The sequence below is a fragment of the Nesoenas mayeri genome (genome assembly GCF_963082525.1).
Source record: "Nesoenas mayeri genome assembly, chromosome: 1".
Taxonomy (NCBI): Eukaryota; Metazoa; Chordata; class Aves; order Columbiformes; family Columbidae; genus Nesoenas; species Nesoenas mayeri.
Genome location: NC_137541.1, coordinates 8,011,941 through 8,028,469, shown reverse-complemented (window position 1 = coordinate 8,028,469; position 16,529 = coordinate 8,011,941). Strand labels below are relative to the sequence as shown.

The following is a 16,529-nucleotide window of genomic DNA, read 5'->3' as shown; positions in this document are numbered from 1 at the left end:
AATAACAAGCCCCAGTCACATTGCACTCAGTTCCCTCAAGGCATCTTGGGTTGTAAGTGGGAGGCAGGGGCCAAATTTGTGGAGCTTGTGATTTCTCCACATTGCAGAGAAGCTCAGGATGTGCACATATGTGGGCAGACTGGTTTTTATTCTTCCACATTAGCTTTCAGAAAAGTATTGTTGAGGCCTTTTCTTATTTATCCTCCAACCACATCCATTGCTCATACACCCCGGTCTCTCCACTCACTCCTCCCAGAATTCAAATCCAAAAACTGGTTTGTCCTAGGGAAGAGTTAATATCTTACTATCCAATTATCCTACAAATATTTCATCAGAATGGATGACCATCACACTTTGACTCTTAGCCTGATCTGCCCTCCCTTGCAGTCTTAGTCCAAGCTGCACATAAAATGACAGAGAGGAGGAAAAGCCTGGCCTTACAGTCGAAATGGGGTTTGCATTCCGATACAGAAATATACAGAGGGTTTGTAACAACACACACAAAGAACACTTTGTATACAGATTCAGTTATATTCTTCATTGTTGAAACAGTTCTGGAATGTTTTGGTCTCCCTGAGCTTGCAAACAGATGAAAACATTGGTCTGTCCTGTAGCTTTTCCTTTTAAATTTGTATGAGGAAGATTAACAAGCAGCAGAATGGACAAGAAGCCGTTTCAAAATAGTGTTCCAAAGTGAAAAGAGCGTCAGGATGGAGGCATAAGAAAGTGTCAAGTGGTGGAACCGAAATAAGAAGTTAAGAGAGCTCAGAAAACCAGTTAAACTCCACTCCTAGCTTCAGACATCCAGAAATGCCCCAATCCTTGGATACACCAACATGAAACCCCCTGCAAAGGACGGTTTGTGGCAAGACAGGACAGAATCAACAAGACCCATTGTCAAGTTGGGAGCTGGGAAAAAGCACTGCCTACATATTTTGTATTACCACAAAAACATCCCTGGAAGCCTGCAAGGGAAAAACGTTACCACAGTTTATAAAACCCTCAACAACATTCATTACACATAATTAACGAAAAGAGCTAACCTATTAACCTGTCACCTGCGCAGCTCCTGATCTCTGATTTACCTCTTCACCCTTCTCCTGCTTCTTAACACCACACTGAACTTTTCCAGGCTCTGAGATGAGAAAAAATCACAGTGTTATCATTAATAATATGACAGTCGGCAGCTGGTCCCGCTTCACCCGGCCTCGCATGGATTCCTTGACATTACACTTAAAGCCTCAGATCAAATCATCAACTTTGTAAAACTCTTTTCCAGTATAACTTTTCCAACTGAAAAGCTGAAGGAGCTCTTAGTACACCCATATCATTCTCCTCAGCTCTAGAATTCTTCAGTCTGCTTTGACCGACACCATCATTTCTGAATAGTAATCAAAATACTGTAATTAACGGGACACAACTGTGAGACTGGAAGCAAAGAAAAAGTTTGGGACATCCTGACATGAAGAGAACTGCTGCTGTTAATACTGAAGTGTTACTAGATTATTTATATTTAATTGGTTAGCTCATGATCTAGCATCTGAAATTAAAAAAAGGCATTTACACAACCAGAAAATTATTGGGAAAATTACCATCAGATAAAAGGGGGAGGGGATATTTTGAAAGTAATTTGTGGCATAATAAAATGGTAACTCGGAAATAGTCGGGGATAATCACATTGACCTGGAATATGTTGTAAGATAAAGCCCTTACTTAGTTGGCTAATTTCATGGTGTTTTGAAAAACATATTATAAATGGTTTGATAGAGGAAATACTTTGCGACTATGCATGAATATATACAAAATGCTCTGAATTTTCCATATTTTCACCAGAAAAAAAAACACAAAAGGAACTATGGGTATTTGATATGTAATAATAACAATCCGATACTGAGACAGGAACTGAAATGCAAGATGAAATTAAAAGCTGATTGCGCCTGGGAGCCGGAGCGCTTCATCCCAAGTGACTTGGCTGCCGCAGCCGGCGACCGGGGTGACACAAGGCACCATTCTAAGGGAATAAAGACGACTTTCATCTCAGGGTTTCTCCAGCTCCAATAACGCCATGGTGGCCAGTCACAAAGGAGCAGATGTAGGATAACCCACCCCGAAACTCCCCAGAACAGCCTCACGACTTACTGTACATGGGAGTTTTTTTACTCTTGGAGTAGTTTTTTCCTAAGTCGTGGCTGAGAAACTTCAGCGGTATAAAAGATGGAAAGCTTGGAGTTTCAGCTACGGGATCCTCCTCCATGTTGTGTGAAGACTTTGACCTAAAGTCACCTTGTCCTAGTTTCTAATTCACTTCTATGCAGACGAGAGGATCAGGGCCCAGGTATCCAAACTGGCTAATACTTTCATAAATGAAAATGTACATATTTACTCCTTTGGATAACCATAATTAGGTGCGTTTGAAGGATCAGGCTCATTGTGCATGTAGAAAAGAGTGAATCTCTTTAATTCACAAGAAGCAAAACGATACATACTAACAAAAAAGGGGATGTGTTAACTCCCATAAAATGTTACTTAAAACTGCAGCGTGCAGCATCCAGACTGAAATGTGATTTTGAATCATGAGTGTCCCTTTAAGCAAAAAAAAAAAAATCCAACACAGAGAAGGAAGAACTGAAAGGAGAAAGACAGCAGTTGATAAAACACTGCCATCATTTTTTCATAAATTATGCTCCAATATGTTTCACAAAATCGAGCAACAGAGGAAAACAGAAAATACTTTTTTTACTTTTGTAGCACATTCCTTTGGTAAATGCAGGATAAAGCCTATCATGTGAGTTGAACAGAAAATAAAGGCCTTATGCTTTATAAAAATTCTCCTATTGTCCCAGGAAGGATGGGAGTCAAACACAGCAGTTTCAGCAACAGTCCAAGTCTTGTAAATAATGCTTGCAGACAGGAATCAGCAAACTGGTTTGGGATGGGGAAGAAAAAAAGAAGTGAAAATACTGGTTTTGTACACAAAATTTAGACACACTGCTGCTGCATTTCAGATTTGGCTTCACTGCGCTGTACCAGCGATTAATTGGACCCACACAACTTCGCAAGCAGCATATGACATCCATCTACCTTTGCTGCTTCAGCATCCTCCCAAAAATATATAATGCAGGATTTTAAATAGTACGTTAGCCCAGTTTCCTTTCACAAAGTCTTATAGTGAAGTTTAGGAAAATTCCAGAAGTAGCATATTGATTGCCTCTGGGATTTTCCACTTAGCAATTTAATAGAAAATTACACCCTTACCCAATCTGTGAGGTTTCCATAACCTCCCTCATGAATTTAATTTTCCAGAGTCTAATAAATTTTACCATTAAACATATTTTCTGATATTGCTTCCCCATTAAGCCTATTTCCTGATTTTGCTTCACCATTTTTTTCTGATATTGCTTCACCATTAAGCCTATTTCCTGATTTTCTGGAACCGGGTGTATTGTCTGTGTATTGTTTGGACAGCACCTTGCACAAGAGAATTCGGGTCTGACTTTGTCTGCGCTCACAGTTAGGATACAAATTGACATGGTCAATATTCAATTTGCTTTCCCCTTACTAATTTTATTTCCTTATTCCATGCGAGAGGGTCAGTCAATATCACTGGAGCCAATGGGATTCTCCTGGGTACCCTGACGAGGCCAAGGGAAAAATCCGCATTTGCATCTGTTAGAGTAGGCGTACGCAAGTATCACATACTCTTCTCCTTGTCATAACAAAGCCTGACTACGCTTAAAACACAAGATGACGATCTGGAGCTGTGTTTGCAGTTATCTGTAGTCATAACTGTAAAATCCTGGGTCCTTCCTCTTGACTGTAAAAGAAATAAAAAGAAATAAAAAAGGTACGCCATGCAAGAAACTATTATCTTGCCATGGCTCCTTACACACCACAAACTAATTTAGGCACAAGCACTCTTGACTAAGTAAGAAAAACGCTACGCCAGGAACAGACTTAGCGCAGTTAAGTGAACTGGAAGTCCGGCCCAAGGCGTGGAGCGGTGAATAAATCACAGCGCTAATGTCAGATGTGTCTGGGCCACCTGTGCGGCCGAGGGGACCAGGAGAGGGGCTGCCAGACGTGCTAAAATCTCATTCATCTGGAAGACTGAGAGTCTTCTCCTCTTGCTAAAGCTGATCCACGTTTGGCGGATCCGGTGGAAGCGCAGCATCCCTCAGCCCAGCGCGCTCCTCCGGGCCTCGGTCCGCGCCACAAGCGGGTGGTAATTACTGTAAACCACCGGCACAAGCGGCTGTTGGCACCGGCCGAGCCCCGCTCCTCGGTCTCACCTCACTTTCCCCACGCCGCCAAGTTCAACCCCATCCCCGCCGGACCTCGGTTCGGGGAGCGTCTCCGCTCCCGCCAAACACGAAGCGTTGCGTCCCCTCAGCCCCTCAGGGCCCGCAGGCAGCGGAGCGGCCCCAGCGCCCGGCGGCGGCGCAAGGCCGCGCTGAGAGGCCGCCGCTCCCTCCCGGCCGGGCACCCCCCCTGCTCGCCCGGGGAGCCGCAGCGGCGTCCCGGGGGGCGGGCAGGGGAACGTGTGTCGGCGGCGGGGCACGGCAGGGGGAGCGCCGAGTGCCCGTGAGGTGGGCGGGAGGGGTGTGCGGGGGGCGGAAGCGGCGGGAGGGGGGACACAAAATGGCGCTGCCCTCTCAGCCCCTCTCCCTCCTACCCCGCCACCCCCCCGCCATCACCGCCGCCCCGTCCCCCCCGGCGTGTCGTGGTGGCGACGGGCCGGCCCCGGGGTGGCGGCTTACGGCCGGGGCTTGGCGGAACCGCCGCCGGGCTGCGCGCCGCCTTCCCCAGCAGGTGGCACCGCGGTCCCGGAGCCGGCGGCGAGCCATTGCGGGCCGCCCTTCGCCGCCGGGGCCGCGGCCGCGCAGCCGGCGCGGGGGGGAAGGCGGCGGCGCTGGGCGGCATCGCCCCCGCGGGGCATCCCCCGCTTTCCCCTCAAACTTTAGGGCGGGAGGTGACGGGGGAGCCAACTTGTCCCGGATCCTTTTTATTCAGCCGCCGTCTCCCCAACCCCCGCGTGGTTTTGGTTGGGTTTTTTTTTGCTGATTAAAGAGACGGACCTTGGTCCTGCCACCGCTCCTTCCTGCCCGCACCATGGAGTTCACCCAGAGGAAGAGAAGCAGGAAATCCCAAAGCTTTAAACTGATCAACGAAGGTAAGGGCGGTGGGGGCTTTGTTCCCTGGCCGGGGGCAGCCCCGAGTTTTGCCCCGGGGGGATCGGGGGGTTACGAAACGCCCGGGCTGCCGCTCCCCCCGGCCGCCTCTCCCTCCCCGGCTCTGTTATTTAACTCCGCAATCCTCCGCTTCAACTCCCCGAAACCATTGCACGCCTTTTATTTATTTCTTCTATCCCCCCCCCTCCTTTTTCTCTCTCTCTTTTTTTTTTTTTAATGTGTGTTTCATGTTGTCGCAAAAACACACACACACACCCCCCTTCAGAAAGGTGGACCTGTTATATTATTTTTTTTTCCAGGCAGATCTTGCACAAAATAAAGTTGGGTCATGTTTCGTGGTAAATCCTCCTTGGGTTGGGGGGGAGAAACGAGGAAAATGGGGAAGCGAGCAGAAAATAATGACACTTGAGCAGCAACGGACCTTCTTAGTATTCAACTCCTGTGGATTTATTGTGTTTTGGGTGGGTTTTTCTTTTTTTCCTCCCCTTGGCTGCGTACATCCGCGTATTTCAAAGGAGAGCCGAATAGAGGTTGCTTTATTAAAAATCCACGCAGCTAATTAATTGTCTGTGGGCAGGGGAGAGCCGCTGGCGTGTAACTTGTTCGTTCGGGGTGTGTTTGCTTTTGGAAAAGAGGATATTTGGAAAGGGATCGTGGGGAGAAATATTTGGATTCATGTCAGGGAAGAAGCACAGCTCTCTGTTTCAGTCTTCTTGTTGGGCTTTTTCTTTAATTAGAAAAAAAGACACAGGCGCTACTGGGCATTTTAACAGGTGGATTTCCCAGCCATAGGGATTTATTTTGTTGTGTGTTTTACCCCTTCTCTGGCCGATGAGATCTTTTTGCACTGGTGGGTTTGACTTGAGATCTCTTTTCCTTTTGTGTTTCCAAGTGTTGGCCGGGAATGTCTCCATGAAGCGCCGTGTGTGTCCTGCATGCCAAGTTCAAGGCAGGTGACTGCTTGGGTGTAATGTCACACTTGGGAAATGGGGGACACACACATGCGAGTGTTATGACTCGCTGGCTGGAGAGCGATGTCTTTGCAGGCGCTTGGCAAAATCATGTCCCACGCGAAGAAATTGAGAGATGGAAATAAACTCCTTTGGTAGGAATAGTAAATTAGTGACTACTGTATTGTCATAGGGGGGTCTGGTTCCCTGCACATACTCCCTGTTTAAAAACTAGAGGGGCAGTGACTTGTCAGACCTGTCTGAGACATGTTGCATGTCTGTATGCATTAGCAAACCGATCGAGGGGTTTGATTTTTGTGGAGAGCAGCTTTGGTTTGTGGGGTTTTGATATCGAACATGCTCCCGGCTCGGAGGCAGAGTTATTACAGAACTAGGCTGGAGCCTGGGGGGGGTGAAAGTGAAACATGTGGAAAAGCAAAACTGCAATTGAGGACTTGGTTTTATTTCTGTCTTAGTGGAGCTGTAGAAAGAATATGTGTGCTATCAGAAGTAGATGACTGTTTTGCACATTCTCGGTTGCCGTTCTTACAGTCTTAGGTATGCCTCACTGTATAAGGCAGTATCTATTTACCCTTGTTTTAATAGGTAAATTCAGTTATGATGGAAAATTATTGGTAATTCTTATTTTATCTGGGGTCTCTTTTTGGACCTGGAAAGTCAAATAGAAAACTACACTGAAAACACATCCTAGAGATAAAATTATATCTTTGTACTTTGAGAGTGGAGATGAAAATCACATTTTGCATGTGTGTCTGCACTGGCATACTCTTCTTCTATCACAGTTGATTAGAAAGATAATTATGTATAAATAGTTGTCTCTTGTAATTGGCCTTTGCCTCTTGCTTGGAGTCATTCCGTAATGTCACAGTTTAGTGTTTACTGTTGTGAAATTGATATGGATTTTGCAGTGCCTGGACTGTAACATCTGAGGCAGAAGAAGAGAAGCGAAGATAAACGTGTGCAGTGTGTCGATTTGTTGGTAACACACCATCTGTTAGTGATGTGTGCCCACACTGCTTGTTCTGTCCCCCGAAAAACTTCAGAGCACCTTATTGAGATGATCAATAATCAAGAGGAAGTGCATTCCTGCACTAAAAGCCAGCTGCCTTGGGGGTGAAATGTGGTGACTTCAAGGCAGCAGTTGTAGATCAGAAGGTACAGAGGGAAGTGCCTTGAGAAGAAACCACATGTAATGTATATATCTAAAGACCGTGAGTCTGCAAGTCATTTAATTTATGGTCTCCACATACTCCCAGCAGGTCTCAGACACCCTTGGGAGGATGGAAATGCAGAATGTGGTGGGTTGACCTTGGCTGGACACCTGGTGCCCACCAAGCCACTCCATCACTCCCCTCCTCAACAGGACGTCTGATGACCACGGAAGGCAGTCGGCACAAATCCCATAGTTTTAGCCTTGTGAAAGGAGCCTTTGCTTCCTCAACTTTGTATCTCAAACTTCACCTTTAACCATTTCACTTGCTGGGTGTGCTTGGAAGGCAGATGAACCCTTCTTGTAGCACCTCATTGCTGACCCCTCCAGCTCCCTGTTGTGGGTTTTTTTTTCCTCTCATTTTCTTTCCAGCCCCTTTTCTTTCTTTTGCGTCGCTGTGTCAGGCTTGATTCTAGTTTACTTACTGGGTTGTTCCTCCTCTTGTGCCCTCGAGACAGTCGTGCTGTACAAATAAACAGCACATAAAAAAAGTTTGGCTTCCAGGAGACCTTTCTGATCCTGTGGCTGTTTTGTCAGAGGTGCAGGTGTGCTGCTCATGGGAGGAGGAGCAGCTTGTGCCACCCTCTGTTTCTATTCTGCCTTTTAAGTGAATCCCCAAAAGTGCTTTTCCGTGAATTAATCTCTACCCCGCTTTTTGTGAGGCGGGTAAACACAAAAACCAGTTTAGGGAGGGAGTAGCTGAGAGTGTTGGGAACTGGGAGGGCATTAAGGAGTTAGGTGGGGAGATGGCTGTTTCTAGACACTGAATATATTGTTCAATCTTGAGCGATTTGCCGAAGGACGAAGTGTGTGCCAGTAGCAGAGTCAGAAATAGCATCCAGGAGAGCTGCCTGTAGACATTTTTTTGTTCCTTGGACTTACTATTCCCTCTGTACACACATGTAAGCAAAGCTCTGGTTTTACTGAACACCTGCCTGGGATTATGGCAGAAACCTTTGCAAAAAATATTCTTTTATTTGAAATAGAAATTCAATGGTGATATTTTTTTATTTGTATTTTTTTTAATCGCGTAATGTCTCTGAATAAGAGATGCTAATGTTTATTCTTAGGGTCATCACAGATGCTGGTTTCTATAGGTGAACATCCTAAGGTGTCCCTGATCCTCCTTTCTGCAAAATTCGGAGGCCAGTGACACCAAGATGAGTCAGTACAGCGGAACGATGCAGCCCTAACTTACGCTGCTGGTGTTCTGATTGAGTTCAAGTTTGAAAGTTTCCCCTTAGTCTCTGGAAAGGTAAAGTTTTCATTATAAATCAGCTTTCCATCTGTAAAGCAAGAAGCCAGATAATTGGCATCTGGTGGGATAATTTGCTGTGAAAATGAACACCGTAATTTAGGGCAGGCGTAGCTATTCCTTAAAATCTGTGAAATACTTGAGCTGAGTCTCTCCTGTGTGAGCAAAGTTTTTTTAAGAGGTGCTGATACAGAGCACGTTTTCTGTGGTTAATTTCATGTACATGAAATAAACTACAGATATATTGATAAATTATGTAGTAAAACCGTAGCAATGTGTTCAGTGTTCATTTTTTCCAGATCACTTGAGTTCTAATTTTTTTTATCGTTTTTCATTCCAGATTACCATCATGAGATATATAAGATCTCTGACTGCAGCAATGATGTTAATGGGGAGACCAAAGAAACACAACCAGTTTTTTTAGGTATGTGCTTGTGTTGATTAATTTCCGAGCAATATAGCGTGGCCATTTGCAATTAGGGAGGAAAAAATCTCTGTGCAAGCACAGGAAACGCCTGCCATTGTTTAATATGACGTTCTTTTCAAGACCCTTTTATCCTATGAATTGCCAATATATCCTTTATTAACACTGCTAAAAGTTGTAATTTCAGACATAAATGTTTATTAGTGTCTACACACAGTGCTAATTATCACTCAGTCAGAGAGCCAGATGCTGACTCTGCAGTTTTGCAGCTCTGTGCTCACCCCATTTACATTGCACATTCGCTGGCATGCTTCACTGGCAATAGTTTGTGTAATAGGGGTATTACATCTTTGACATCTGGATAACAGAAATTCAATTTCCAGGAAGCCGCTATTTGTTTGGTTTTGCTTCTGCCTTGGGTGGGATAGAGGATTAATGCGCTGTCTTAATGTAATGTCCTTTCACCTCTGTAGCCTGCCTGCTAATCTTACCATGGCAAAATTAAATTAAATCAACAGTTAAAAATGTGTAAAGAAAGCAGAGAAGTAATATAGAGTCTGCCGCATGATATATACTGCAGCATGGTGGGACTGTTTATCAGTGAACCTTTATCTTTCTTGTCTGTGTGCTTTTTGTCCCATATAACTCCTCAGCAGCAGAGTGCTGCTGCTTTTCCTGCTTCCACCTCCCTCCTGTTGCATTTAGGACTTCACCTGGGTACTTGCACCTCTTGGCAGAAATTTGGTGGGCAAAATTCAGAGGAGTGAGGGCCATGTTTCTGAGCTACAGTAATGACTCTTGCTGTATAAAGCAAGTTCTTGGACACCTTGCTTAGGGTTTGAAAAAAGCAGCGAGAAATATGGAGGTGTCTGCCTCTACTGAACTGCACCAGCAGCCTAAACCTTTTTGTAGGGTGGTTTAAGATTTCAGTAGTCTGCGCCTGTTGCCCCCTGGAAGCAGCAAGAAGCGTGGGTCCCGAGTGCGTGAAGCGGTACCTGATGTCAATCTGCACGCAAAGTACCTTTGTCCCCTTAATTCCTAGTGCCACGTCCTCTTCTAGAGGTCAGCAGCAAATGGGAGAGAAAAGGAGGACGTCTTGGGCAGCGTGGAATCTTCTGATGGTTGTAATATTTACACAGGGGTGAGAGCTGCGTTAAAATCCCTTCTCAGCTTCTCACCATTAGGATCTTGAGCAAATATTTCTTCCCTACACCCATTTCCAGGGAAAAACAAAGGTGGCTGCTGTGCTTTGTGTTTGGATTTCGTGTTCTGTAAGCACTTTTGGTGAAGTCTGATAAACCTGATGGATTGAGCTCCACCAGAGGTTTACTTTGAATTCTTTCTCTTCCAACTCTAAGTCATATAAAACTTTGGCAGGAGTTGAGCATCTACTTGCTTAAGCCAGAGTGATTCTGAGAACATGCACAAGTCTGTGCTTTGACACCCCTGCCTGAGTCAGACCAATTGATTTTGATTTTTGGATTGGCTGTATTGTCTTTGGGTTTGGTTTTGGGGGGATTTTGAGTATGCCTAGCTTTTCATTGTGACTGAATGTGCTCTGGCATTTAAGTGCCTGAAGTTCACATATTTCAAGAGCCGGTCTGAATGTCACCTTTAAGAATATGAGCTGTATCAAGGCTCTTCCTTACCAGACACTGAAGCGCAGAGTCCTGGGAGCCCACCTTCTGTTGCTGTGGAAAGCAAAAGGTGCTGTTCCTTCACGTTGTCCAGCTTTCAGGTTTCCTAAAATCGTGTTGTTTTTGACAAGACTGAAAGACATAGGACCAAGCAAGATTTGTAGATGATGCATTTTTTTTTCCCTTGGAGGGTTTGGTTCACTTCAGTAAGTTACTCAGAGCTCACAAAGCATCCTCCACTTTATTTTCAAAAGGTTACTTTGGTGTCCACTTCTGTGCAGATTCCTGGTGATGAAGGCACTGATCTGAGTTGTAGGAAAAGTGTCAGGGACTGAACTCAACTGAAAGCACTTTAAATCAGAGCTCCCACCTTTCTTCAGGGATCTGGGATGAGTGGCATTTGGCATTCCAGCTTTCCTTTGAAAAATTTTGCATTGCATGGAGTAATTTTTCATTGTGCTTCAGGGATGGTAGGATCACAACACATTCCCCAGCTTAGTGTTCTGTCCACTGATAAGGAGTCTCAGGGTATAATCACTGCTTCATTTTTTTCACTGTTTTATGCTAAAATTCATCCCAGAAGGATGTTCACTTCAACTTGTTGGTTTAGAGTCAAGTTCTCCAATTTAGGTGTTTTAACTGATCCATGGGCTCAGCTGTTGAAACCTTAGTGTGGAGCAGCTTTTAGTATGTGAGCAGATGCTGAGACACATCATTGAAACTGTTACCTTCAGAAAAGGTGAAATGTTAATGCCATTTTATGAACGAGTGGAGCTTTATAAGGACTGGGATGTGTCTGTGTTTCGCTTACGCAGCTGAGAACAATGAACTCAAAATGAAGAGGTGCACTGTCAAAGAGGGGAGCTTCTAGGGTAGATGAGTAAATCAGAAGAATCCAGTTTGTTTAACATGCAGATGAATTAGGGATCAAATGTCTGGAAAGACCTGTTGAACCTGGATGGTATTTTTTTGCAGCAGCACAGGTGGGCAAAACAAGGCTTTGTGTCAACATAAGCTGCAAATTGGAGGAAGCTTCAGCACAATTATATGAACATAGTACTGGACGTGACCTCTGGTTGTGATAAAGTAAAGCCCAACTGCTTTTCGAATGGATCTTGGGAAGCTTAGGAAGGTTGCTGGTGTGATGCAGCAGAGGAGTTTGCAAAATTCGGGGGGGAAATATCACTATGGAGTTTTGTAGGTGAGGTCTGGCATGTCTTTTGTTCTGAAGGAAAGGGCTTAGTTATCTGATACCAAGAGAGACTGCTCGACCTGAAAAGGAGGAGGCAGCCCAAAGTGCAGTGCTTAAAGCCTGAGTATGGACAAGATTTAAGACAGACATGACTTCAGCTTTTACCAGTTATCAGCATAAACCTTCTTTCCCAGGACTTCTAGGCCAGACTTGGACAAACCCTTGAGGGGACTGTACATCCAGATCTTGTGGACAACCCTGGTTAAACCTCACTTGTCTATAAAAAAGTGTCTCTTGCATACGCCACATTGTTGGTTTTTGGGTTTTTTTGAGTTTTTTTCCAGCCTTAATATTTTATTATCATCACTAAAAAAAAGCTGAAATACAATATACCTCCAGACTGAGTGTTTTTACAATGCTTTCAACTTGAAATTCAGGCTCTACGTTTGAAAGGTTAATGTAGAAAACTAATTATATTATCCTGGTAACCAAATGTGTGATGAGACATTTGTCTGTGTAATTAACGGTGAAGAACTTTTATAGTTTCATAAAATCGAATGCCGCGCACAGTGTGCTTGGAGCATTTGTTTTGAAGAGATGTCCAAAACAGAGATGTTTATGACTGATATAAAGTGGAACTGAAATGTACTGTAATGCAGGTGTCTGTGCATTTTACGGCGTTTCACATTGTTGAAATGGAAGGCAGCAGATTAATAACTTTGCTATGTCATGGTAAAAATAAATAATGTGTTCTTGGAGCAGGGAAGCGATGCATAAGTTACTCACTAATTTCGAGAATTTATTCTGTCCCAGAAATTATATCCTTTGCAATTTATTCACAGAGAAAAAGTTGACTTAACACAAGTCTGTGAGGTTACTTGTTACTTTTAATAGACTTATATTGATTGTTGCAATAGTAGCTTCTGTAATTAGGATGACATTGGGATTTTTTTATATATATCTTTGTTCTCCAATGATCTAACTTCATAAAGCAATTCCCTTTGGGGCTGAAGCATGATCTCGACCTGGGATATTTCCAAGAACTGGGGAAAGCTGTTACATATCTATTATTATTTTTTAACATTCTATGACCCCATTAGTATATACACTTATTGAACAGTTGCTCTCTTTTACTTTCCTGAGTGATTTAGCTGTTGCAGTATGGCCTGAAACTGTGTTACCTTGTGCTTCTGTATCTGCTCCTGTTGAGTGTTTTGAAACTGTTTCGCCACTCTCTTTACAAGTTATTTTGTGGCGGTCGTGACCTGTACACCTGGGCTGATCCAGCTTCCAGATAAATAACCCCAAATCCGGGATGGTCCCAGGGCCTGATCCTGGTTTTGATGCTGAAAAGTGCTTTGCTGACATTCCTGTTTGTGGGGAGGAAAAACCCCAGGCACCACTACAGGTTGGGGTGGACCTGCTGGAAAGCAGCTCTGCAGAGAGGGACTTGGGAGTCCTGGTCAACAACAGGTTGGCCATGAGTCAACAGTGTGGCCTTGTGGCCAAGAAGGCCAATAGTACCTGAGGTGCATGAGGAAAAGTGTGACCAGCAGGTCGAGGGAGGTTGTTTCTCCCCCTCTGCTCTGCCCTGATGAGGCCACATCTGGAGTTGTGTGTCCAGTTCTGGGCTCCCCACTTTAAGGACAAGGAATCACAGAATCACAGAATGTCAGGGATTGCAAGGGACCTCAAAAGCTCATCCAGTCCAATCCCCCTGCTGGAGCAGGAACACCCAGATGAGGCTACACAGGAAGGTGTCCAGGCGGGTTTTTAATGTCTCCACAGAAGGAGACTCCACAACCCTCCTGGGCAGCCTGTTCCAGGGCTCTGTTACCCACACTGTGAAGAAGTTTCTTCTCAAATTTAAGTGGAACCTCTTGCGTTCCAGTTTGAACCCATTACCCCTCATCCTACTGTTGACTGTCATCGAGAAGAACCCGGCTCCATCCTCATGACACTCACCCTTTATATATTTATACACATTAATGAGGTCACCCCTCAGTACGGAGGGAGTCCAGTGGCAGGCTATGAAGATGCTGAGGGGTTTGGAGGATCTTTCTTATGAGAAGAGACTGAGAGAGCTGGGTCTTTTCAGCCTGGAGAAGAGAAGCTGAGAGGGGATCTCATCAATGTTTATAAATATCTCAAGGGTAGGTGTCAAGAGGGTGGACCAGACTCTTTTCAGTGGTGCCAAACGATAGGATGAGGGGCAATGGGCACAGACTGAAGCACAGGAGGTTCCATCTGAACATGAGGAGAAACTTCTTTCCTTTGAGATACCAGAGCCCTGGACCAGGCTGCCCAGAGAGGCTGTGGAGTCTCCTCTGGAGACATTCCAACCCACCTGGACACATTTCTGTGCAATCGACTCTAGGTGAACCTGCTTTAGCAGGTGCGTTGGACTGGATGATCTCCAGAGGTCCCTTCCAACCCCAGCAGTTCTGTGATTCTGTGATGCTTATCAATTTCTGTGTCTTATGGGCAGGGTTGTCTATCAACCCGTGTACTCCCATGCTTGGTTTGGGAGTACAGAGGCTAATTTTAGGGTGATCCAGTTTGCCTGCAGGTATAATCTTAGTGCTTTGCATGGTGATGGGAAGATCATTAAGTGCTTTTAAATGACGTTTTAGAGCCCTGCTGAGATGCCTCACCTAAATGTCCCTCTGTGTTAGCTCAGGGCAGTCAAAGTCCCCGGCTCATAACTCATGTTTCTTGTGTGACCGTCTGGCATTGTCCGTGACCGCTGCTCTCCCTGCTGACTTGGGGTTTAGGTTTTTAATTTGCAGAGCGTGTTGTTGCCTCTGTTACTTGTTCAATATAGTTTCTTATGCGCCAGCGAAAACCGGAGATCACTTATTTGAGAAATGCGTGCTTACCGCATCAGTTTAGCGACACAGATGCTCCATTCAAATAATCCACAGAGCAGTCACAACTCACCATGTGATTTAGGAAACCTTTGATCTGATAAGGAATCACACACGTGGCTCTTCTATCTTCACCATGCTGACCTTCATAATTTTCTGGTTTAGGGCCACTTGCGGTACAAGATGAGAGTGGCAAAAATATCTTGAGCTTTGAAAGTTACTGTTTGATGTGGGTATAGCTTTTGCTAAGAAGGGATGCTTAGCTCCTTTCTGGGATAACTACCCTTTAAGGAAATACTTGAATACCACATAACGTTCAAAAAGGTGTTTCAGTGAGTTCAGCAGACATGTGCTGTGTACACATGTGCCTCCTGATTCCTTGAGCTGCTCCAGATTACCCCTTATAAAACCTTCCAACGCGGCAGCTGAGTTTTTCTGACCCTCTTCCAGAAAGGGCAACATTTGAGTGGTGTCTAATAAACCAGCATTTAATCTGTTCGATAATATAACCCCCTTGCAATTATTTATTCTTCTTTTATTGAGCTTTCGAGCCGTATGCTTCGACTTCCACTTTTTCTCACCTCTGGAGATTTGTTTCCTCACAAACCAGGCTCATGTTGGCAGCTCACATGTTCTGTCTCGCTGTCTGTCGCTGCCGTTCCTACCCTCCCAATGGCTTCTGAGCTCAGCCACCGATTTCAGCCTCGTGTGACACAAAAGTGGAAAGCTGTGAGGTACAACATACCTTCAGCAGGCAACCTGGTGGAGGAAAAAGCCCTGTTTGCAGAGCCAAGAAACGAAAGGTTTCTGTAGGAGTTTTGTCTGCCAAAACACAGCACAACATAAAATGAGACTCTAATTCACAGAGAATCAAACTGTATTTAAAAAGTCAACTACTCATGAATATTGCCCAAAACATATGAGAAAGATCAATGTTAAAATAAAGAAATTAATTGCAAAAGATTGGGTCAAGAGGACACTATGGCTTTTTGTTTGTATAAGTCAGAGGAAGAAAGCATCAAATACAGACAATTATCCAACCTTTATTTCCTCATTTATACGCTTTAAAGCCCGTATATTAATTACGGGTGTGTTTACCAGTTCTCTAATACTGGAATAAAATGAATATTTTAACAAATGGGTATGGTTGCTTATAATTTTATCATTTTTGTAGCACTATGATAATATTTGACAAATTATTCAGAAAAGCACATTAACTTGTTTGTAGGCGGTGCGCTCTATTTCTATGAAGTTTAATCAGCGCAGTAGTGAAAAGATGGTCAGGCATATGGGGCAAAGAATGGAATTAATGAATTATCGATAATATTTTGTTAACAGGAGTTGTTTACAGGTCTGTTGCTTCAGACAGCTGCACACTTGGCACGTAGATACTACTTAATCCTAGGACAGTTCTGGTTTACATTTGTGTGTTTTTAAATTTTTAGACCTTTACAGCTTTCAGAGCAGGAGGTTTTTATGCTGTGTACACTTGCAGAAAGGAAAAGGACTTAAATGAATTTTGGAGAAATGAGTTTTTATTAATATTTGAAGTATTCATAAGTATTTATGAAAGGGCTTTGTTTTGCCTATTTTTGTTTTATAAGATTACAATCAGGCCATGTGGAAAAAATAGGTTGTATATAAGGGGCCGTCATAGAAACAACTATAATAGTAATTAAAAAAAAATTGTCAATAGCTTTCTGTTATGACTATTATCATCTTTACATGTAAGTTCCTAAATAAGGCTATGGTTTGCCATGCTTATCTATTTTGAGTAGTGTTTT

At 44.1% G+C, this 16,529-nt stretch overlaps 1 protein-coding gene across 1 annotated transcript in view; it reads left to right on the top strand.

The window, feature by feature from the left end:
- Window positions 1–4,908: 4,908 nt before the first annotated feature.
- BEND7 (BEN domain containing 7) overlaps window positions 4,909–16,529 on the top strand; it is a gene marked incomplete at its 3' end in the record, with an annotated part of 47,390 nt that continues 35,769 nt past the window's right edge. The window contains exons 1-2 of the mRNA XM_080353361.1: window positions 4,909–5,170; window positions 8,966–9,049. Coding sequence (XP_080209487.1) covers window positions 5,110–5,170; window positions 8,966–9,049 — 145 coding nt within the window. The 5' untranslated portion in view covers window positions 4,909–5,109. The remainder of the gene's footprint in view (window positions 5,171–8,965; window positions 9,050–16,529) is intronic.